This window comes from Siniperca chuatsi, linkage group LG13 (genome assembly GCF_020085105.1).
Source record: "Siniperca chuatsi isolate FFG_IHB_CAS linkage group LG13, ASM2008510v1, whole genome shotgun sequence".
NCBI lineage: Eukaryota > Metazoa > Chordata > Actinopteri > Centrarchiformes > Sinipercidae > Siniperca > Siniperca chuatsi.
The window spans coordinates 23,380,167-23,405,022 of record NC_058054.1 but is presented as its reverse complement, the minus strand read 5'-3'; the positions used below and the strand labels follow the sequence as shown (position 1 = coordinate 23,405,022).

At 41.9% G+C, this 24,856-nt stretch overlaps 1 protein-coding gene across 7 annotated transcripts in view; it reads left to right on the top strand.

The window, feature by feature from the left end:
* rnf220a (ring finger protein 220a) overlaps nt 1-24,856 on the top strand; it is a 180,892-nt gene that overhangs the window by 145,359 nt on the left and 10,677 nt on the right. For 4 of the 7 annotated variants that reach the window (XM_044218541.1, XM_044218544.1, XM_044218545.1 and 1 more), the window contains 7 exons: nt 2,353-2,395; nt 4,666-4,790; nt 6,409-6,538; nt 13,608-13,800; nt 13,914-13,969; nt 15,133-15,244; nt 24,371-24,482. In XM_044218541.1, coding sequence (XP_044074476.1) covers nt 2,353-2,395; nt 4,666-4,790; nt 6,409-6,538; nt 13,608-13,800; nt 13,914-13,969; nt 15,133-15,244; nt 24,371-24,482 — 771 coding nt within the window. Of the gene's footprint in view, nt 1-1,950; nt 2,196-2,352; nt 2,396-4,665; nt 4,791-6,408; nt 6,539-13,607; nt 13,801-13,913; nt 13,970-15,132; nt 15,245-24,370; nt 24,483-24,856 lie in introns of those variants that run through there. The other 3 variants (XM_044218542.1, XM_044218547.1, XM_044218548.1) reach the window with 2 other exon arrangements.

Below are 24,856 nucleotides of genomic sequence, written 5' to 3'. Positions count from 1 at the left end.
ACTTTGTAGCAAATCATGAGACTTCATGAATTGAATGGAATTGTGAATTTCCCTAATTATGACACATGTATAACAGTATAGCATAGAATTATGTTAGATTGTGGTTTTTATGTCCTCTCAGCAGTTAAGTTGACCAACAGGCCAATCTTCTTAAATTTCAGATATCTTTAAAGCCACCCAGACTGCTTTTATCTCTTAAATTCATCAAAGTTTGTTCGGTAATTCTTCTGGCCATGATGTATCTCTGGGTTAAGTGGGTTTCCCCCCTTACACCATAAAATAAGAACTATTAAGTCCACACAGACGTTACATCCATACGTTCAGGATGACACAGCTCATAAAGACCTTATAGCGATAAAGTAGATTTTCTCATTAAGTGAAACTGCTGAAATCCCCTTATATTATACAAATGATTAAGTCAATGGTGACTCTTTTTAACACCCTGAAAATTAAGCATAATGGCAGACTTTGCCACCTTCTCTTTGCCTGTCAGTCCTTCTCAGTGCTCTTTTCCTCTCTACCTCTTCCCTTCCTCTAAAAACCTGACCTACCCGCAGCCATTCAGTGAGTGTATCATAATGATACGGTAGTAGTGGCAATGCGAAGCAAGTGGGCCTATAACTCAAGTGGCAGCGGGGGGGGGCCTAGAACAGAAGAAGGTCTGACTGCTTGTCGGCTCTCACTGATGGACGATGGGCCGACGGTGAGAGGCTGACCGCTGCCTACTCACTGTTGCTATGTCAAAGAGAGGGCATCCATTACTGCAACTGGGGATGTCAGCATATAGCTAAAGACATACAGGCCTCTGGGTTTGAATCCCAGTAGACCCGAGGAGCACATTCCTCAAGAGACAGAAGTGCAGAGGACAAAGAAATCTGACCTGCATTAATTTATTTCTCAATGCTATACTTTAAATGATAAGACTATTATTGTTAATGATACAGAGAATTTACCCCAGGCATGCTGAACCACCCAAGACCCCAAATGTTCCACATTCACTTAGATAAATGTATAATTGTACACCACGGATGCCAGTGGTGGAAAGTAACTAACTCTATTTACTCAAGTACTGTACTTAAGTACAAATTTGAGGTACTTTTACACACATTATACACTACTTCATACTCCTAAGCCATTATATTTCAGATGTAAAACTGTAGTTTTTATTGCAATCTACTTTGCAGATTTTCATAAAAAAAACATATGATAAGCTTAAGCGATACAATACATTATTAGAGATTAAACCAGTGGTTCTCAACCTTTTTGACTTATGACCCCTTACAAAAAAGGGCTGTCTAGTTGGGGCCCCTTGTGACATTCGATAATTCAACATTCAGTAATATCCAATATTTGCACACAAAAGGGCAAAGATTACAGAAAAGTCCAAAATATCAATGTAAATTGAACTGTATCAGTGTTAACAATCTAATATTGTAATATATAATAATATTTAAGTTAAAATGACAATTCTTCTGCATAAGGAGTACTTTTAATTTTGATATTTTAAGTAAATTTTGCTGATAATACCTCTGTACTTTTACTTAAGTAGAATTTTGAAAGCATGGCTTTTACTTGTAATGGTGTAATTTTACATTGTTGTATTGGTACTTTTACTTAGGTAAAGGATCTGAGTACTTCTTGAACTTCTGAAGAAACCACCAGAAACCAAGAAACACTTTAAGAGTAAAGTAGAGAATGTTCACAAACACCAAATTGTCAAGCTTGGTAACATTTTTGACATTACTTTATTGAGTACAATCTTATTTTTTGTATTAGCTTATATAAACAGTAGTAGTTAAAGTAGCAGTGAAATAGCTGTGCATCTAGTAGCCTATAGTCTGTTTGTACAACACCAAACCCATTCATTAAAAGGAGACCGGGTAATAAAACCCGTTGCTTCCCCCTAGCGGTCGAGATCCGGAACAACATGTGACGTTTTCCCACTTCCGGCTCCAGCGCGTCACATGATCAAAACAAGCCAAGATGGCGTCGAACATGAGCAGCTTCTGCCGATACGGGCGCCACTTTCAATCCTTTTCCATCCGTATTAAATAATAGACACAACCTTTAGTTTGCAGTGATGTACAGTATCTGGAAACACAGTCGGGTAGTTTGCAGCAATGAGTTTTAACGGCGGTAGAATGAACTGTGAGTGAACCCTCACAGTCATGGAGGAGGTGGAAAACAATAGAGAAGTAGGTTTATTTACAGTGCCCTAGTCTCAGCAGACAAGCCTTCAGCATCCAAAGCAATCCCATTCTGAAAAGTTATATTTGTACTTGTAAATATATTATAATGTTTCTTTATTATCTAATGTATATTTCCTCCCTCTTTTTTCCCCTCTGCTTGCAGACATTTTTACGAGTTCGGGCAAACAGACAGACAAGATTGAATGGTATGTAAACATAACGTTTCATCTCCTGAGTGATACTTAATATTACTAATCAATGTACATTATATGGCTCCAACGAATTTATTTAATTTATATGTAGTTATTAAGAGTTTATTACTGTGCTCAGGCTTGTTTTTTGTCATAGAATATCTGGAAAAATATACAGATTTACTTGAGTGAGAGAATTTTATAGATAAAGTAAATATGAAATTAATACACAAAGGAATGATGAAATGAAAAGAAATTATCATCACCATAAATGACATGAAATGAAACATTATCAAGCATATTATGAAGCATATCACCGGTGTCAAGGCACAGGAGACGAAATTGTCATGCAATTTGACTATATGATGGTAATTTATGACCTGATTAATTAGTAGTTTCTGAAAGGTGTGCGTTTTGATTTAATGGAACATATTTTACTGCTGTATAGTTGCTGGGGTGTCAGGTGATCTATCATTCCTCATTGATGATGTCATGTGACGGACACCTGTGGCTGCAGAAGGTTTTTGAGTTAATCAGTCTGAAGAAGCGCAGTGTTCCCGAAACGTCAACCACTCATTTGTGCTGATAATAAATATTTTGCACTGTGAGCTTGCAGTGTCTGAAAGCATCTTATCCCATGGGCTAAGCTTATCTTAGCCCAGTTTGTACATTTTATGTATTACCATAATCATTGTTATTGTTATTAGTAACACATTGTTATTAGTAACACCTGTGCTTTTCCTACTATGACAAGTCAGAATCTCTGCTGTGAAAAAGGCCCATTGTCCTATCGTATAATGCTAATTTGATCAAAAGAAATTGCTTAAAAGACCTTATATTCCTGTTAGGACCTTAACCAAGGTTAAGGTTAACCATGTCTTGGTGACAAAGGCAATGTTCCTCGATTTTCCACTGAACAAAAGACCTCAACTGTTGTCTGGCTTTTATCTTCAGGTCTGGGCCTAAAATGGGTTGCAAGACAGGAAATGACTTTCATGAGCCTGGGTCCACAATACTGAATTTCTGACATGGTCTTCAGGTTAAACAGAGAACAGAAGCCCTGCCACAGTTTAAGCTCTATGATATTGACGAATGTCAGTTGACAGTGCTGTTTCTTTTGCCATGCTACTAATTTTACCTGCATGATTTCAAAATTGCCAACTTTTTTTTTTTTTCAGTCACCCCTGTCAACTTTTACAGAAAATACTCATCCTTTTTTGTCAAGGGATACTGAAGTAATGTAAACCAAGAAAGGCTAATATAATCAATATATTTGTACCTGTAATGGTTAACTCTTACCACATTGGTTGTTGTCTCTATTTCAAGAAACTTGCTGTTTCCAGTCTCGAGGTGACACACAGATAATTCAGCCTTTTTCAGTCAGAGCCCATGACAAGAGCCAATTGAGACTTAGTTTAAACTTCGCCCTCGATTACTTTCTTTCTGCCCTCGTGAGGAACCAGGAATCATTCTCATGTGGGGTATAACGGCTGAGGGGGGCAGAGATCCCTGCCGGACCTAATTAGGAGCCCTTTTCCTTCTCTATTTAACAACGCTCCCCTCGATTAGCGTCAGGGGAGAATTCGCGAGGAGGAGGCCGTTTCTCTCTTTAACCCTCCCAGCCCCCCTCCCTCCATCATTTCCCCCTGCAGTTATGGCGTATATCCTTATGTCCTCCTCCTCCTCCTCCTCTCCCTCCATCCCTCGCCACGGTCCCTCTTGGGCTCCTCTGCTTTCCCAGCCAGCTAAAAATTAATGTCCCCACGCGCCATTTGCAGTTAAGAAAAAACGACAGAGACTCGGGGCGCAATGACGGCTGTTCTGCTCTGTTAAATTTCTAATTAAATGTGTGTGTGTGTGTGTGTGGTTGGGGGAAGCTGTGACAGGAGGGCAGGGGCGGGGAGAAATGGCATGGGTGTAGAGTGTAGGAAGGAGATTGAGATTGTCACGTCCGGCTCTTGTCATTTCTTTCTTTACACATTTCAGAAGGGGCCAAGTTTAGCCAGCTCAGCCTTCTCTCATACGCTCCTAGGCTTGTAAAGAATTGAGAACAGAGGGCAGGCCTTTTGGGGAGCTATATTACATTGCATATGATCCACTCAAGGAAGATTCATCTGACATAAATTCCCCTCGGGTCTTTTTTAAATTATCTCCTGTGCCTTTAAACCAGTGATATTATCGTCCAAAGAAACATTCCTGAAAACTTTTTATTCTAAACATTTCAACTAAACTGACATTAAAAATTTGTCTCTGTCTTTCTCTTTTGACTACTCCTCCATTTCCAGCCCGTATAGGCAAGATGAAGAGGAGGAAGCCTGAGGAAGGGGGCCAGGTATGTCCGCTGTGCAGCGCCCCATTGGCTGGGAGCGAGGAGGAGATGAGTAGACATGTGGAACAATGCCTGATTCAGGTAGTACAATCCTGGCCCCGAACCCCGCCTACCTCCAGTCGGATAGCCTGTCAACCCTTCTCTTCCTGTAGATGCTGACCAGTCACCTCTTTACTTCCTGTTGATGCTGTCAAGTCACTTCTGTACATTAGTGCAGATACCAACCAATAGCAAATATAGTTTCTCTAGATACCGCCTCTTAACTTCCTTTACGTGGCGGTACTGCATTCACATCATATGGGAATAACTGTCTGAAAGTATTCACATGTCCATTATCAAATGTTTGGCACTGCAAAGCTGACATAAACATAATTTTTATGTAGAAGGCATATCTGTGGTTTGTCCCATATGACATGGTTGCATCTTATTCATTGGCATGCAGCTCCTGTTTGAGCATAACAGTTGCACCTTTAGTATCCGTAGATGAGGGCCAATTTGGCTTTGCTTGTTGTAGTTGTAGTCCAAACAGAAAGTCATACTTCCAGTCACCTCCTCTCTGTGTTTTGTAGTTGTCAAACCAATGACAGCCTTCCCTGTCAGAGTTGGTCACCAGTCATTCTTTCCTGTAGATGCTAAACAGTTACATTCTTTCCTAGAGTAGACCAAAGATGACAAATCATCACCACTAATCACCACTCCTCCTGTATCTCACCTCACTGACTGCTGTACGTTACACTAGCTATAGAGACACTAATACTGCTTTTCCACTAGCACGCTTTAGGCGTTCCACTGCTGTACCATGCCATGTGAGCTGTGTTTTCATGACATATTCGCAGCGTTAGAGTCCTGCGCTGTACTGAGATGTTGAAGTCCTGCTTGCGACCGATGCCAAAGCTCCTTTCTTCTTGTTCTAATTAGTGATCAAATGGATAGAAGATTCTCAGTTTTCTGATCTCCTCTTACCCGTTTATCTAAACTAGAGTTAGACATTTTTGGCAAACATATCACTTCCTGCTGCAGCCTCACGGTAAAAGATGAAAATATTAATACAGTAATCTTTGGCCAAATGACTGATTACCTCTCAATGCTAATAACTAGAGGAGTTTCCAGCACTTTGCTTTTCTGTCAAAACTAATCAATTTGAAACTGTTCCCAGATGGAATAGACTTCATTATAGCAACAAGCACAGCAAAACAACGCTGTTGAGAAAACTGAGCCTACCATCTGTTAGAAACATAATCAGTATAGGAACAAAAAGGTATAACACAGCGACACAAGTTTGATGGTTTTGCTGTTGGGTTTTGGAAAAAACACCACAGCAGAAGAATAAAACAGTTGGAGCCTCATGTGAAGTAGTTGGGCAAAGTCTGTTGGGTGTTTAGTGCAGTTTGTTCAGACCTTAAACTTTGAACATGTGATTCAGATAAGCAGCGTCTTTTCCCTTCCCGCTTCTGTCCTATTGACATTAGCCAACAATACGGGTACTTATCACAGCGGATCATGGTATGGTACAGATTAAGCGTGCTATGGCGATCTGGCCTATCTTCCACCACACCACTATTTACTATTGTTTAAAGTTGTTGAAATCTGCAAGACAGAAATGCTTCAGTTTAAAAGGCCTTTGATACTCTGTTTGTGAAGTTTTTGCTTTGATTAACATGTGTCCCTGTGTGTTTGTGTGTGTGTGTGTGTGTGTCAGCGTGAGGGTGCGTTAGGCGATGATGATTCTGCAGACATGGATGGAGAGAATGGGCGGGGCTTTGAGGAGTATGAGTGGGCGGGGCAGAAGAGGATCAGAGCTACGGCTTTGCTGGAGGGAGGCTTCAGAGGTAGGAACACACACATACACCTCATCTCGTACTACACTATGCTGGTTTTATTTCAAATCAGTTTATTCAGCATTGTTGTCAGTGCTGGTGTTTGTGTGCTGTGTGATGATGTAGATGTCCAGTGCCATCTGCTTGTTAGGTGACTGGCTGACCCGTCACGGCTCCGTGGTCGTGTCCACTCACAGCAGAGTTAGCTGTATGTAGAAGGGGTCAGCCCAGATCTCTTTCCTTTTTCTCTGTCTGTCTGTCTCCTTCTTTGTTTCTCTGCTCATCCATCTTTCCCTCTGTTCCTGTCCAGTATGAGCAGTGTTAGTTCTGTGAGACCAGTGTTGAATGTGACCAGCGAGCTGTAATGGTGCCAGTGGTCTGGTTGCCGTGTAGGTTGGCCTGGGGTCAGCCCGGCTCAGCTTGGCTCGGCCCTACACGACCCTCTTAGCAAGAGGGAAGGAAAACACATTCAGCTGGGCAATTGACCTTCTGGTCACCACTCTGTGTGTGTGTGTGTGTGTGTGTGTGCGCGCGCGCATGCGCGCCCGCCCAGAAATGCAATTATAGAACTCGATGAGAGGGCTGGTCACTGGGGAGCATGGCTGCTCTGTGACACAACAGGGGTGAGCTTCTTTCCCCAAGAAGGGGTGTCTGGATAAATAAATAACAGTAACAATTTTCTGTATCTGATTTATACATTTTAGTTAGATGTGTCCTTCCTTTAGTTTATGTGAGATCTGAGCAAACTCACTGGACATAAAATTACATCCTATGGTTCACAATATTTCCACAACTTAGAATTTATCAAGCAAGTCGCTGACAAGATTAGGGATGTTTATGCTATGATTCAGCTCCTAGACCACTGACAGGAGAAGTAGCTGAGTTATTTAGATGTATAATGTATGCAATAGGGCTGCAACTAATTATCGTTTTTTATTATTGATTAATCAACTAATCATTGCAGCTCTACTTCCGAATTTGTGGCAACAGTTTGGGACAAGGCACAAAGCAAGGTCAAGAAGAACATTTTCTGTTAAAGCATGTTTATGTCTCCTCAAACTTTTGGCCATATAATCTATATAAAACAGAAAAAAGCTGCAAATCCTCATCTTTGAGAAGCTGAAAATAACAAATGTTTGTCATGTTTGCTTGATAAATGTCTAGAATGATTAATCGTTAATCAAAAGTATTGACTAATTCTTTCAGAATTATATGCAAGGATGCATTTCTGATTTCCACTAGTATAACAGCAAACTAATGCAATAGAAAGAGTTGTAGCTGCCTTAATATAATATTTGCAGTATACTTTTGAAATCATGAATTACTTTTTCATAATTTTTCACCTAATTGTTGGAATGCATGCAGTTTGATGATTTAAACTGCACTGTGCTCCACAATGGCCTCCCATTGTGGCCTCAGTTGTGTTCGTGTGTAAAACGTGCAGAGAAAGAAAGATGTGCACAGATGGAGGTAAAGAGTAGTCGTCATCTCATAGAGGCTCTTTCAAACTCTCTTGGCTCTGCCTCTGCTTTCATCTGTCCCTCTTCCTGCTCGCCTCCTTCTCTCCCTGTTCGATCCGTTGTTAAACACACACATGCTGAGCCTCACCTGCCTCCCCCCTGTGTGCAAGCCAGAGAGAGAGGAGACAAGACAGATCAATGTTGAAATCTCAACTAGGCCGCGCCAAAGAGCAGCTCGTGGGGTGGGAGGTGGCTTCCCCACCCGTCCATCCGTCTCCTCGAAGCTCCTTCCATCTCTCTTTCACGTCGTTAAACGAGCAAACACAGGACCCTTCTGCCGCGCTCTAATAGGGCACCTTGTGATGTGACACAGATAACTGAGGTGGCCTAGGGAGAAGGACTTGAAACGCGCGCGCGCACACACTCAGCAGGGCTCAGAAGGTGGATTTTGTCTTGAAAGCTCCTCAGTGGTTCTAACACTTGCCGCTGAATCCAGCAGGCTCTCGAGAGTCAGCGGCCGGCTAGACGGATATAGAGATGTTGCAGGGGGTCTCCTTAGCTGGTGGGATGAAGAGAGGGCCTATCCCTCTGTGAAGTGCCACCATCCTTCCCTCCCTTTGACAGTGCGAGGAAGAAAGGCAGAGCGAACGGGGCCTTTTCAAGGGGGAGGAGAGAGAGGGAGGTAGGGAGGGAGAAAAAATCGAACAAGATCAGTTTATGATTCAACTCTGTGTGAGGGAAGACTTCCCTGTGTCTCGCACCGGCTTAGCCAGGTTGAAAGGACCCACAGCACAGACAGAGAGCTTTCTTTATCTGTCTAGTGGACTGTCTGTCTGTCTAAATCGCTGTTTTATGAGCTGGAAAGCAACTAGATTTTACTTCATAACTTTGCAGGGTAAATTAAAAAGTCTATATTTGAGCGAAAAAACGGTTTTATTACAACTAAGATTTCATCATAATTTCATGTCTTATGATAGGGGGATGATTATGATTACTTAAAGATATTCAATATTTTTTGTGCAAAACCACTATATCCATTTGACAGAAATTGTTTTTCAAATGTTGTCTTAGAAACAAGCAGCACCACAAGAACTGTTCCTTCATAAAATAGTCTAAATTTGGCCAAATTTAGATTTAAATCAGGAACTATCCAATCAGGCCATAAGTAAACAAGATTACAAATCTGACCAGACATTCTGGGAGATCTAGGAACACGGTGATTCATCTCTACAACAAAGTTCAAAGCGAAGAAGAAACATGTGCCGTCAGACAGGTTGCAACAAGAGTTACTTGAAATCATTTTATTCATAGGTAAAATTGAGCGCACCCTAAATGTTGGTAATAATCTCTCATTGTACAGGAAAAGTTGAACCAGGAAGTACCACAGTCCCAGGACTGCAACTAAGCATTATTTTCATTAACGATTAATCTGTTGATTATTTTTTGAGTAATCATTTAGTATATTTAATGTCAGAGAAACACTTTCCCCTTTCCCTTTAATCAATAAGCTTTCACTAATAGCATTGCTTAACAGTAACAGCACAATCAGGTTCTAATGTGTCATGACTTCCAGATTTTTGCTTGATTATTTAAATGGCAATGGGTATTTTACAGCTGTTTCAATAGTCAGCCAATCAGAACTGTGGATTTAAATGTCTAGGTTCCTATTCATTATTCATTTGGGTAAAGGAAATGTTAAAGACAGCAGCATCCCTTTAGTCAATCATGATTGCTGAGCCAAAACTTAATAATACAAATTTAAGCATGAAATCAACATCAAAGTTAACACACTGTGAGAAACATCCTCACACAAGTAATTCATAGACTTACTCTTAGTTTTCCATTCTAATGCTCTTCTCGGCATCTCTTTAAATAATTAAATTATATTTAAATATACCACATTCTATTTAGTTCAGTTTTAAGTGTTTACCCTTGCTTTTTTGGATTATTGTATAGTGACATTACCAAGTTTGGGAAAAAAATAATTGATCTGTCAGTTTAGCCACAGACAGATGGAAAGGCAGACAGGGAGGCAGGCAGGCAGATCCTGAGGTTTGATATCAGGCCGTCCTGAGAGACAGAGGAGGAGAAGAGGGGGATTATTGCAGGTTGAGATGGCCCAGAGGGATTGAGAAGAGGAGAAATCCGTGCTTTGTAAATGGACTTCAAAGATGGCCGTCTCATGTCTTTGTGTCTGTGTCTCTTTCCCCGTTTCTCCCCCTCTCTCTCTGACCTGTAAATGGCAGAAAGATAGTGTGATGACCTTTGACATCCCTCCTCTCTGCTTCTTAGAGGGTCCTGATAATTGCTATGGTAACGGAATGTCGCCAAGGTCAGTCGATTGGTTGATCTGGGCTGCCAGTCAGCCTGATGAGTCCTTTGATCCTGCCTGCCTCTTCAGATATGTACTTGTAGTGTTGTGTGGTGACATGCATGTAGATTGAGCGTCTCCTGCGTTGCTGTCATGAAGCACATAGGATAAAATGTGTAGTTAGTATGTTAAGAGTCAACGATATTCAGGAGATGGTTATGTTAATGAGACAGACCAGGATGGCCCTGTAGGAGTCAGTATGTGTGTATTGATCATGCCTATCTAGCAGAAAAGAGGGGAAACAGTTCACTGAGCAGGACTGGTACAGTAGAGAGAGAGAGGACTAGTGATACATGGGTAGAAAAAAATAGAAAAGAAAGAAGTAAAGAAGCATACTGTCAAGAAAAGCGAGGGAAGGGAAAAGAGTAGAAAGAGGATAGGCCGGAGAAATGTGAAAGAATAAAGGTAAGAAAGAGAGTGATGACACAAAAAAGGAAGGGAAAGAAGGTGAGGAAAGGAAGAGAGGTGAAGAAAAAAGGGGGGAGGGGGTGTCTGTGCATAATGTGAGTGAAAGGCAGTTAGAGTGGGGCTGACCTTTCCCTGGCCAGATTAGATTGGCCTGCCAAGACTGCTTAGAGGGACAGATAGAAGCACTGGAAACACACACACACACAGCAAACAGACCACACATATACTCACAGTTAACACACAAGACATGTACAGTGTGTATGCACAAATTAGGCCACGTGAAATCCAGTTTGAAGTACGCGTGCAATTGTAACAAGAAAATACAGCATCATATCCATCTTTAAGGGGATAATTTGAAATGTCTGAGAGCTCATGCTATTTTGCATTTGTAATGTACCTTATTTTACTGTGTATCAGACCGTAAGACGCCGTAACCCCTTTACGCCCAACTTAAAACGTATCTTTAATATCCAAGACTGGACCTGGAACCTCAGTTTGGTCTCTTTGGGTCAACCGCGGTCTGACTGTCCTTAGGTTTTCCACAGGTCTGTTTGGGATCGCACACATGAAAACCTCTACCTTGGGCATTATCAAGTCCTCTGAGCCACATGTCCATGTTCCACTTCTTAAAACCAGTTGTTGTGGCCAACTAGCCGCAAGATCAATAGTTTGATCAGTTGATTAGATTATGCCCCAACCACCACTGCAACACACACTACGGCACTCTTGCACCCATTAGTGTTATTTGTTTTACTCTCATCTAGTTGGTTACTCATTCACAGCTGATGGATGAGAAGCTACCTACCTTCCCTGGCATGGCTAACCCTGGGGCATTGTGGGTACAATGGCTCAAGCTTCTGTCATAGGAATAGAAGGCAGAATGACCAACAAAAGCCATTTGTCCTACCTCATTTATAATATGGACTCAAACTCGAAGTGTGACTCTGTATCTTCCTTGTCACCACAGTGTCGTAGGTGACATAGGTCTGGAGGTCTGGCAGTGAAGATGGGAAAAATGCAAGAAGTCCAAACATGTCACCATGTCAGTACTTTGACTGTGTAATGTAGCATGCTCCGTTCGCCTTCTGCCATGCCCTGAAAAACTATAGCCTCAGTAGCTGAGCAGAGCCGGCAGGCTGCTAGATTTACACTGCAGGGCCATTGTTCCCATATGTTCCCCTCTGCCGCCGAGACCAAATAAAAGTTAAAAGGTCCTTTTTATTTGATTCACTAAAAACCATGGGCCTGTTGTAAAACGGCTTAGCATTGGTGGCGCGTTTTATCACAGCGGCTTTCAGTCGTTCCATGCTCACATTCTCTCTCCTCCCTCCTCATTTTTTTTCCCCTAGAGTGAGAGTGAAATAAATTACAGAGTTAGGTAGGAGGAGAAGCAGCGGCAGATGTTTAAATCCAGAAGATCCTCGGGGACGAGCCCTAGCGGCTGATTTGTACTTTGACAAAGACACCATAGTGCTGTGAGACACTGTAGTGCACTGAGACCAACTGTTATAGGAAGTCAAGTATTGAGACTCACACACATACTGGGACAGGGGGTTAAATAAGATGGCTGTCAACTCTATCTAGCTTGTATCTGTTCCCCCCCACACACACACACTCTTGTCACATACACACAGAGCACACTAGTCCAGCTGAGAGCTTGTAGAAATTGGGATAGGTGTAAATAAGATGGCTGTCAGGCCTGTCACTGGTAGACACACACAGACACCTTCAGAATCACATCTTAAGTGAAACACACACACACACCTACCTACTCGAACAATCAGGGTGTAAGTGACATACACACATGAACACTCCTGCACACACACACCTTACCTACCTTTGCGTGGTAGATAGACATGGTCTAAGTGACAGGTAGACAGACTCACACACTCGCACGCGCACACACACCTTCAAGGGGTTGGAGAGACATGGCCTAAGTGACAGAGGGACAGACAGTCTCAAACAAACACTGAAGAGACACCTCTAAGTGACGGACACACACACACAGTGGGCTCTGTGGATAAGTGGAGCTGAAGGGAGCAGTAAGGCAGCGGTAAGGGTTTGTCTGAGCGTTCATCACTGGGTTTATAGAAGTGCCACTCACACACACACACACACTCCCACTCTGCCTCTCTTTCTCTCGCTCTCAAAGATTGATGGGTGAGGTGTCAGTCTTCATCAGTTCACGCCATGTCTTAACGCTGTCTCTGTCTTCACCTTCTTCTCTCTGACCAAATCTTTCTCCCATCTTCCTCCATCTGCAAATCCTTAATTGGTCAGGAAAAAGTAAAGTTTTAAAAGAGCTCAATATACGATCTTCAAGTTTGTCTCAAAAACAGTTAATAGAGGTCTTTAAAGAAGTCTTCTGTTATGCAGGGATATTTTTAGTTAGATTTTTGTTTTCTTTTTACTTTTATTTTGCTGCATCTTTTAGAATTAGATACTTCTGGGTTTTTACTATGACATTTAGTCAAGGCAGAGCTGGAAAGTAAAGCAAACAAAACACACAATTCATACATTGTGCCATTTCGCCTAAATATGTGACTTGTAGCTGTGATGTTCATGTTGTATTAGATCACTTGTGGTGTCAGTTTTAGCACCTGTTGAACAAACCTCACCAGGCCATGGGTTGCTATGCAATTGTACGTGAAAACAATTCCAGTGTTCCAAATATCACTATGTCTGGATCAAAAGAGCACGTTTTGAAATATTTCAAAGCACTGGGCAATGAGCAGATTTTACTGTCTACACACAAAACTCAAGGTTATTTTATTCCTAGTGTCCTATTTAGTACTTTTTAAATAAGTTATGCTGAAAATTGTCTTTTATATTATTTTCACAGGAACAGGTTTTGCCACGTGTAGTATCAAGGAGAGTGCGGCAGACAGCGACGCTGACCTAGACGTGGACGGAGACGACACCTTGGAGTACGGCAAGGCCCAGTACACCGAGGCCGATATCATCCCCTGCTCTGGAGCTGGAGAGGACCAAGGAGAGGCCAGGGAGAGGGAGGCGCTACGGGGAGCCGTGCTCAAGTATGAAGCCTTAACTGCTACAGTCAAACTAGCAGAATACTAACTTAACTCAAGCAAAATGGAATGCACCCTTAAGGCTCTGTTCATACAACATTTGTGTCTCTGTGTTGCAGCGGTGGGATGCCTTCTAACAGAATAACGCCTGAATTCTCCAAATGGGCCAGCGACGGTAAGTAGGGCCAGAAAAATGTTTTTCAATTCAATTTTATTTATATAGCATCAATTCATAACAGAAGTTATCTTATTGCACTTTTCCTATAGAGCAGGTCTAGACCGTACTCTTTATAATATTACCACTTGATAAACTGTATAGGCAAAAAAGGGCACCACTGCCCTTTTTTGTTGAGGAAATAATGGTTTGGGTTTTTTTTTTCTCCATGTTTACTTTCATATGTTTAATTTTTTGAATTTTGTATATTTTGTCCATGTGTTCAATAATGAGCAGGGGTAGCAATGGCCGTCATCATTTCGAGAGATGGATACTTTCATTTAGCTTCATTTATGATTCAGATATCTAATTTACATTGGTTGTGCTGCGGAAATAGCAATTATTTAAAATAAAGCTTAAAAACAACCATAAAGTGTGTAGACGAGCTCAGGTTGCAGTCTAATCAGAATCAGTAATACTTTATTTATCCCCGAGGGGAAAGTCTTTTGTTACAGCTGTTCACTATCACGTCAGTACTTCTATTCCTGTGTGCATTAAGCAAATCAAAATATAATACACTATAATACAGGTAAGAAAAATTAAGTACAAAGTGGATATAAGTACAAAAGTGGATTTAGAGGTTGATAGAGGTTAATAGTTACTGGTCGGCTGTGTGTTGTGTTTGCTGCCACAAAAAAATAAATAAAAAGTCCCGATTTATGTAACGTTACTACGACGTCTTGTACTCTTCACAGCAGAGTTGCTCCAGACTGTGAACAGCTAGATTCTTAGCAGCTTCAAATCAGGCTAAAGTCTATTAAAATATTTGGGAAACCTCTTAAAACCGGAGGTTTTCTTGTGATTTTTAATTTATTTTTTTGTCCCGCCACATCGAAAAAAATCACTCATGAAGTTAGCTGCTAACCAGCTAGCTATTCACTGTCTGGACCAACTGCTGAGAAGAAGAGTAGAAGACGCCGTAGTAATGTTACATAAACAGGGACTTTTTAGTTCTTTTCCGTGCTAGTAAACACAACACACAGTCTTTCACTAACTATTATACTGCAACCTGAGCTTATCTACACACTTGATGACTGACTACAGTACCGTAACTACCCCTCAGCGGCGACCAGCCCTGCCCTACCATCCAGTGTTAACCATGTGATCTGTTTGTGTGTTTACAGAGATGCCTTCAACGAGCAACGGAGAAAGCAGCAAGACAGACCCCAGCACTCCTTCATCCTCCTCCTCTTCCTCCTGCGCCCCGCGCACCTGTAAAAACAGTGAGATCGAAAAGTACGTTACGCATATATATGGGCACGCATGCACACATATCATGATCTAGTTGTAAAAGGTGAGACAGAAAATGTCACATTTCCCATTGCAATATCAGACAGATCACACATACTCTCATGGTGATTCTATGACTTTCTGATGAGTTTTCTTACTTGTGGGGAGTCGACTTGTAGAGGGTCATAAATGATGCATTTTGTGTGGAATTGCTGTGTGTGGGTGACAGGGAGAGGGTCTCTCCAGGTATTGATTTTTTTCTGCAGTCGTGTTCTCTCAGAGCACAGAGCTGACTTAGAATCATTAATAGGGACAGAGATACAAGCAGATACTAGGCACACACTAGTTTCAAGGCAGCAGTGTGAAAACACATGCAAATGTTTGTTCACACTGGTGTACACGCATGCTGTTCATAACACTGTTCATACACTGAGACATGATGCACGATAAACAGCTGACATTGAACATCACACATGTGGCATTCATACAGTTTGATTTGGGGAATAGACTCTTATCAACCAGTTGGACATGGGGCAAACAAATCACCCTCATGGCACACAGTGTCCAAAATGACACTAAAGACAAGCTAACAGGTGACAGATTTGTCGCTGTGGTAATGATAGTGTAAGGTAGTTGCATTTAACAAAATCGCAAACAAGCTTACCTTGATAGATAATTTCGCCATCTGTAGTGTAAAATCCAAAATGCTTTCACACATTACTTCTTAAAAGACTTGGTGTTGTGATTATCCGTTCATTACAGCTTGCTAGTTCACTTTGTGTTAACAAAGAGAACAGCAGTAGACTAAATTGACTGATACTGTAGTCACAGTGACTCATTTTGTAAATGCATTCCCTTGAGTACAAGGTACGGCCCGTTGTTCTTATTAACTATGAATATTATAATAATTTGGGGAGATCATGACAGAACGAATATTTATTTGTTTCCATGTTTGAACAATAGTTCAACTGTCAAATAGAAAATGGCAGCCCCATTAACAGAGTCAACCATAAGTATAAAATTGCGATAAATTAGAACATCCTTGTGGCATCACATACAACATACTTTAATAAACTCTAGTAATTTAATAAGACTCTGTATGTTTAGCAGTAAAGCAGAAACCAGGGCTGTACCTGAATCAGAATTCTCCAAGTCGACTCTGAGCCAGATGTATAAAAAGTGTGCATCCTGCCCGTAGTTCAGTAATAAAATCCTTCCGCACCACAGAGCGTCTCTCCTGATTGGCTGCTGACAGCACTGTTAGATGAAGAGTCGGTCACACGGGACGGCAGTAGAGGAGGAGAGCAGCGTCTGGTTCAAAAGTAGTTTAGGCAGAGCTGAGAGCATTGACGCAGCGAACAGAAACAAGTCACACTTCATTCTCTATTTTACATTACTGTTAGTTTTGTAGTTAGGTCATGACTCTGTTTGTAACAGTTTATAGACTAAAAATAAATGGAGTCAACTAACAAAATGTGATAAGACAACTGATGATTCGAATCATCGACGTTTAGGAGGAGGCTGTGGCAGAAGTACTCCAAAAGTGTTAGTTCCTTAAAATGATGTCATATCGACCTGTATATATGACTGCAGCTGGAGGCTGGATTGGACAGTACCAAAAAAAAAGTCCCCTCACCTAGCTGTGTTTCAAACATACACACACTTTTACAAGCAGACACGCTGCCCTATCCATTAGAACACCCTGTGCGTGAAAGGCCAGCGCTCTGTGATTCCCTCATTTCCATCTCCTCATCCATATTCTGCCACAAGTAAACAATCTCACACTCTCTCTCTGAGACACACACACACACACACACACACCCTGTCCCCTGCATGGGTAATAGAGGTCAGCTCATTGCGAGAGAGAGAGAGTGAGAGACAAACGTCGGTGGGCAAGCGAGCAAAGAGAAAGAGGGATTTGGTTGATTGGTTGCTTCTGCATGTCTGGCATATTCTCCTGTCCTTTTGCCCCATGCGATTACAGGCACACATACACACAGTGAGCTGGGGTCCGTCTGCTTGTTGCCTTCCATCCCAGCCCCTATTTCTTAAAGTGATTTCCTTTGTCCACCTGAAGTGCCTTTTAAGAATACCCCCTAAAAATCACCACTCTCATCTCATTTTCTTAACCTTTCCCCCTTCAGTCATTTCCTCAGGCAAAATGTTACGGTATAAATGATTGGAGTGTTCACAGCATTGTTTTTCCTGTTACTGGAAATCAGCTACATGGACTAGCAAAGCAATAAACTAATGATAGAATGTGATTAAGGATGGTCTAAAATGCATATTTACTAAAAATATTACGTTTAAGAAATAACTAACTTGTATGTTTGTGGCTGTATGCATGTTTGTAGCTTAAGTAAGTATTAGACATGTTCCCCATCACCTCTGGGAGGGCTTCACGCAATAAATACTTCATTTAAATGAATCAATCGGCACTTAGTGTGTGTGTGTGTGTGTTCCCCATATTAAATATCAGCAGATGGAATAACTGGTGAATAAGCAGAGCAGCTTGAAGTGTATTGATCAGAAACAGCACTGCAAGGCAAGAGGTGTGTGTGTGTGTGTGTGTGTGTGTGTGTGTGCGCGCTGAGCAAGGGGATGCATTCGATAAGTTGTCTGTGGTGTGATTGTCCTTGTTTTACTTTGTGTGTGTGTGTGTGTGTGTGTGTGTGTGTGTGTGTGAGAGAAAGAGATGTAGACAGGGCAGTGTGGTTGAGTAGAGAGGCAGTTGTTGGACGGTGCTGAATGATTCACTAGTGCACGCACACACACGTGCACAGTTGGTATTTTTCTGTTGTCAGTGAGGTAGAGATGCCCTCCTCCTCATGCTGCTCTGTTTGCATAGCACACCCATATATGCATGCTGACTGTAAGACAAATTTTCTGAAGTGATGATCCAGTTAATTCCTTGCCATATTTCTTTTACAACCTCTGTTTCCGTCTTTGTTTCTCTCATGTTTCAGAGCTTAGCTGACTCGGTTTAGTCAGATTTTCAAGTGAAAATTCCTGCTAGTTCTCAGTTCAAAGCCAATGGATAAATGGAAACATATAATAAAAGTGGCAATTGATGTTGAAAGTCGGGATGCACCAGTCTGATCCACCGGTTCAGCATCAGCGCTGATACTGCTTATTAAGCAGATCGGGTATCGGCCAGATGTGACAGAGCCACATATAATTCAGTTTCTTTGTCAATGTCAAATTCAGTGTTTCTGCTATCAGCCACATTCATACAGGCCGCCAACTGCCACTGCAATCCCTTTCTCCTTGCATAAAAAGGACTCCAATTAGTATACAGATTTAAAATTTGGGAAAAGGAGAGCACTCGGATCAAATCGGTACATGGTATCGGCAGATATCCTGAGATGAGGTTTCGGAATTGGTATTAGCAGAGAAAAAGGCGGATCGGTGCATCCCTAAAAAGTCACTTGATTTATAAAGCACATTTAAAAACAAGCAGGTTGACTAAAGTGCTGCACAGTTTTTAAGGCATGGTTAAAAATCAGCTGTGAATAGGGAATATAAATATAGGGAATATAACTAAATCTCTAAGATTCCATTTAGTGGGAATGATCTCTCTCGCTTCAAGCTCATTGCCAAGAAGTACCTATACATTCTAAGAATTGTGATGAGGAAAATGTGATGTTATAACTTTGTTATGGCCTAAATGTAGGAGTGTGTGTTGCCACATGATGTTCTAGCTGAGGTCTTAGTGGCCACCTGGAGCAGAACATGCCTAATCTAAGTATCCATTTAAAGGGAGCCAACTAGATGCTGAATGATTGCATTGGAACAAGCAGTCAGCTGGCTGGCTGGAACAATTCCCCGCCTCACTCTTCTCCCCTTGCTATAAATGCACGTATTTGTGGAGCTTCTGTGCCTCTCCGTCCCCAAATGAAAATGAGATTTGTCTCCTTTCGTTACATTGATACATTGTACACGTGTGTGTGTGTGTGTGTGTGTGTCTGTGTCTGTGTCTGTCAGTGTGTGTGGCTTTGCACAGGGCAGCGTTAGTGAAATCTCTCTCCCTCTGTCTCTGATCCCAGATGGGTAATGATCTGGTCGCCTCCCAGGGCGTCCTCGTTCCCTTGCTCATTCCCCTGCAAGATAAATGAGCTCTCTCTCTCTCATACACACACGCGCGCACACACACACACACACACACACACACATACATATATACACGTAAAACGCCTGAGACGCTCTTTCCCCTCCAAGATAAATGGCCCCTCCAATGCCACCAATACGATTGCTGCCAAATTTGGTGCTCCAGCTGGAACAATGCGGAGAGATTTCCATGTGGTTTCTGCAAATAATTGAATCTGTCCTCAATTTGGAAGTGATGAAGCTAGATTTCTACAACCAACCCCCCTCTCACACACACACACACACACTGCCCAGTCTTTCCGCTGCCTTTTCCTCTCTCGTTCCTCTCTTTATTGTTGTCGCAAAGTCACATTTCTCTCTCTCTCTCCCTTCTTTCTCTTTCTCATTTCTCTTTTCTCCCTGTCCTCTGTCTCTATTTTTCTCAGGCTCTTATAAAACGCCACCCTCCCCTTCCCTTTTGCCATCTGAGACCTGCTCACACACAGACACACACACATCGGGCTGAGGCAGGGGAAATCAATAGTGACTTAAATGTTTTATCATGGTGTGTCAGTGTAGTTAAGGCCTCGGTTAACAGGGTGCAGCAGAGAATGATGCTCTAAAGAGATTTACCGCTGCTATTTTCACAGCACATACGTGCGGGAGATTTATTTCCCTACCTGGTGGATAAAATGTTTGCTAGAATATTGTGCCGAAATAGTTTTTAAAATTAATTGTTGTGTAATTTTATCATTTGTGTGTGTTCGTGTTGAGAGAGAAGCTGAGTGAGGCCAAAATGTAGGTAGACAGTAGATTAAGACACAGGGCTGATTGAGATGGATGGTGGGGGTCTTCAGCTACACACACACACACACACACTAATGAAATGAGAAATAGCCCCACACACGTTGGGGACAGAGCGCTAAATAGAGGGGAGGCACAGCCATCTATCTGTCTCTGTCAGGCTTTCTTGCTTGCTTGTCGCCATAGGGATGACTGGAGATGGAAATGCACTGCAATTTCACTTTCTTTCACTCACATACATGCACACACCATTCAAAAAGCCCTGTGGGGCAGTAACTAAGCTGGAGTAGGAGCATGTTGTGTGAATGGAAGTTGTATTTCAATATTGGCTCCTCGAGTTTTATGATGCCGGGCCTTCAGATCAAGGCCACAGATTCAGTTAAAACCCACCAAGCCAGAGCCTCAACCCACTGTGCTCGCAAACTCTCTAAAACACACAACCATGCACAAACACAGAGCAAACAGAGATACAGTACATACCAGTAAATATCCATAAATGGAGGGAGACCCATACATATTCAGACTGTTGTACTGGCAGCAAAATCTACGCAGAGAGTCCAGCACACAGTGCAGGGGAATACTCACTGCTGTATTAGATGTAGACTGAACAATGTAGGTTTGGATTTAGACATTTTACAATTAGCTCCAGATCCAGGTTGTCAAAATACACAAATTTGCGGATGGTATGTTTTTAAACCAGCATAAATAACGTTAGTCTCCTCCCGGGGCCCACATTTATAGAAACATACTGCTACGCTGATTAGAAGCCAACTCAGACAGACAATTCTTCAAATTAAACTGTTAGCTTGTTTCTGTAAGTCTACATGACATGTTTGCTGAGTCTGGGTCCCAGAATGACATCAATCTTTGTATTTTGGTTCCAAGAAAAAAAACAAACCTGGGCCAGCTTAAATCAGTGACACACACAAATAGCATAAAGGCCTTTTGATTTTTACTTGTGGTTCTTGCTGGTTGAGAGGCTATTTATCTCTCTGCGTGTCACATTTAGCCCCAGAGAGTTGTCTTTCCTTTCCTTGGCCCTGTGAAATCCTTTTTACCTCCATTAAATCTCTGCACCTCCACCATCCCATTACTTCCCCCTCCACCTCCCCGTCTCCCTGTTTAGATGGCCACAGCCACATAAAGATAGGTTAACGTGTCTGTTTATAGCATTGGGAAATTAAACAACTTTTTGAATGTGGTTTTGTATAAATCAGCTGTGCTAAATAAATATCCATTGTAGAGATAGAAAGGATAATAGAGAGGTAGAGAGGAGACAGGAGAGGCGAGTGTTGGGAGAAAAGGAGAATCTTTTTTAAGAGTAAACATTTTTTTCCCCGTCTCTGTTCTTTAACTCACTTCGGACAAGGAAGGAGAGCCCCTTGGCAGAGTTTTGTGCTCGACTGAGCGACACAGGGCTTTATTTGAACTGTTAAAAGAAAGAGACAGCCTTGTTTGAGGGACAACCCCCGTCCAGTACCGTCCAGCCCAGAGTCTACTGCCACTTTATAAGCTAGCAGGCTAATCAAGGCTAAATGGCTTTTTACAAGCTCAGCACTAATAAGAGGAGAGGGTAAAGCAGTTTATAGGGCATGGAGTGGCGAGTCAGGCTGGGAGTCCAAACTAGATCTTTATAGACATGGAATGGTGATGGGGTTACAGGGAGGAGCTAGAGCAGGTCAGCTTCCTCCTGCTACATTTGTAGTGACAGAATGGCTCAGTGTCCTTCAACCAGAGGACGTCAAGTCCCTGTGACGACAAACAATCAACCTGCTTACAGCAGACACTCAGGAAGACTCTTCCCTGAGGGCAGGGCTTAAGCAACACAGATTAGCTTAAATTTCTGAGTTCTCAGACCATTTCCACAATTGAGAATGACTTCCGGATGGGAGCCGAAACGTCTTGATTCTGAAAACAGTGTCCAGATGACTATGACTGAAACCTTTTCTACGATGGGACACTCCTGGACGAATGAGGGACTACACCGTCTTAACCTGCTTAAATGTTCTTCAGCAAGACGAGCAAGAAGTCCCGACTAGCCTCAGTAACCTCCTGACGTCTACCTAAACGTTAAATCGATTATCAAAATAATTGCTGATTAATTTTCTGTCAATCTACTAATCGTTACAGCTCTAGCCTTAAGAAATCAAAAGAAAGATATTAATCAGTCAATTGCGCAAAAAATAAATGTTTGATCTAGCTTTTCATTTTTAAATATCATGAAATATAGTTCCTGTACCTTAAAATTCCTGCAACTTGTAATGCTTGGCAACATGTAGCTAAACAGGAAAGAGTACATTTCAGAAGACAAGGCTTCAAGTTCATGACAAATGTTGAAATCTGGCTGTATTACACACACAAAGAGAAACAAAGTTTCCCAAGTTATAAGTGGCAAAGTTATAATCTGGGAATATCCTGTAGCAAAATGGTTGTAGCATAATTTTAAGGATTTAAGAGATAGAACAGAAAGAATGGGGAACCTTTTGTTGCTCGTGGACACGTTTCTGCCAAAAAGAAATTGAACTAACTGCAAACATAAGGCTTCTCTGCTAAGCTTCACAGCGTGTGTTTGAAGAAGTCTGGTGATAGCCAGTAAACCTGAAATGTTTAATTTTGATTTAATCGTTAATTTAGTTTAAATGTTCAATGTATTTTAATGAGCTTGTTTGATGATAGGAATCAAGAAAATAAGATGTAAAACTACTCCTACCGCATACAGTAAAAATGGATTCACAGAAACCTGCCTCTTAATAAGAAATTGACAAAGTCCATCCTTGTTTTCTTTAACCTGCAGCCTCTGCTGTTTGAGGATGCAGCAAATGAAGCCATATCCTAGGCCACAGACACACACACACACACACACACACACACACACACACACACACACAGCCACTTATCGTTCTATTTTGCTCTCACCCTCCCTTCCCTCTCTCCTCTTGTCCTTCCCCATCCAGATCAATACCATAGATCAGCTAGCTATCAGGCTGCAAAATGACCACATCACCATAAACACACACACTCGCTCCCTTTTTAACACACACATCTATTGCATCTTTCCAGAGAACGAGTGGAAGGCTATAATAAACGCCGGCTGGCTCGTGCGGCCTCGTCTCGCTGCGCCAAATCATCATCAGCAGCAGCGTTGTGGTCTGTGCGTCGGCCGTATTGATTTAGTTATGGCTGCTTCATATGCTGTTGGACAGTGTTAAATGCACATTTTCTGTTATTATGCTACACATAGATCAGAGGCTGCTTAGAGGCAGGAAGAAAGGGAGGACGGTGGATAGAATGAAAGAGGGATGAAGTAAGGACACGAGGGGAAGAGGAGATAAATATGGAGGCAAGGAGATAAATTGCGAGGGATAGATGGACATGAGGATAGATAGAAAAACATGAGAGAGGAGATGCGCAGGATGAAAGGTGAACGTGAGATGTTAGAGAAAGAGGACAGGGTGCTTTACTTTAAGTCAAAATGGGGGGAAATTGAAGGATGAAAAGGAGGAGGAGGAAAATTTAAATGATGGTGGGAATGAGCAAGGGAAGGGGGCTAAAGTTGTTGATCTGTTGTAAGACCAGGCCTTTGAGAATTCGGCCGTGTTAATTCAAAAAATGTCACACTACATATTGAACAGAGAGAGAGAGACAAAAGGGTGGGGGTTTTTTTAAAGATGTGCGACTTTGTATTGAGCTGCAGAGAGACAGAAGGTAACGACAAAGAGGTTTTCAATAGAAACATGTCATACTACATCGTGACAGAGAGAGCAGGTTTGCACTGCAGAATAATCAGATGGCTGTGAATGAGAATCGAACATTGACACACTTATGTAAAGATAGGAATAAATTAAATTCTTTTTGAGGTAACGGACACACATTTAGATATAGTAGGGTCACAGAAGAGGGCAATAGAGTGTCAAGACTGACGTATTAAGGTCAACCACCAAAAAGTTAGAGGCAGAAGATTGCTTGGTGGTTGGTTTCAGCACACAGAAGAAGAGATTTAGCCAATTACCTGTTGTTGTTGTTGTTGTTGTGTGTCTGTGTAAACAAAGAACTTTTCAAAAACCACCTGAAAACACCAGTGTGGACATCTTTTGAACACTGTTTTCAGATTTTATCTGGCTTTACTTTGTCGGTGGTTGCTGGTGTGGAATTTTACATACTGTCTCGTACCCGTCAATATACCTTCTAATGTCAAAACTAAACATCTCCCCCTCTGTCTTTTTTTCTGTTCCTCTTCCCCAGGGTAACGGAGGAAGAGTCCACAGCCACCACCATGGAGGCTCTGAAGGCTCGAATCAGAGAGCTGGAGAGGCAGATACTGAGAGGAGACCGATACAAGTGTCTGATCTGCATGGTGAGTATAACATTCATATGAATGTTCTCTGTTTCTCTGCGCATCAACCCCTAATGGCACCATTTTGCCTTTTGTCAGAAGGCACTAAATCTAGCATTTGTAAAACATTGTGTAGTGCGGCCATGGTTTAGAGGATTGGCAGTTAGTGCTAGGGTTGGTAGTAGTAGCTAATTTTCCATTTTGCGGCCAGCGCCCTCCTCCTGTACTCCAATCTGGCAAATTTCCAAGCAATTGCAGACATATGCTGTCCCAATCCAGTGGCTGGATCCTCCAAAATTACAGCATTTTTAGGCCAAATATGTCATAATGGGCCAATAATGCCTGTCCCATGTCAAAGGCTTCTCCAAATACTGCCTTCTTTTGTCCAATTGTAC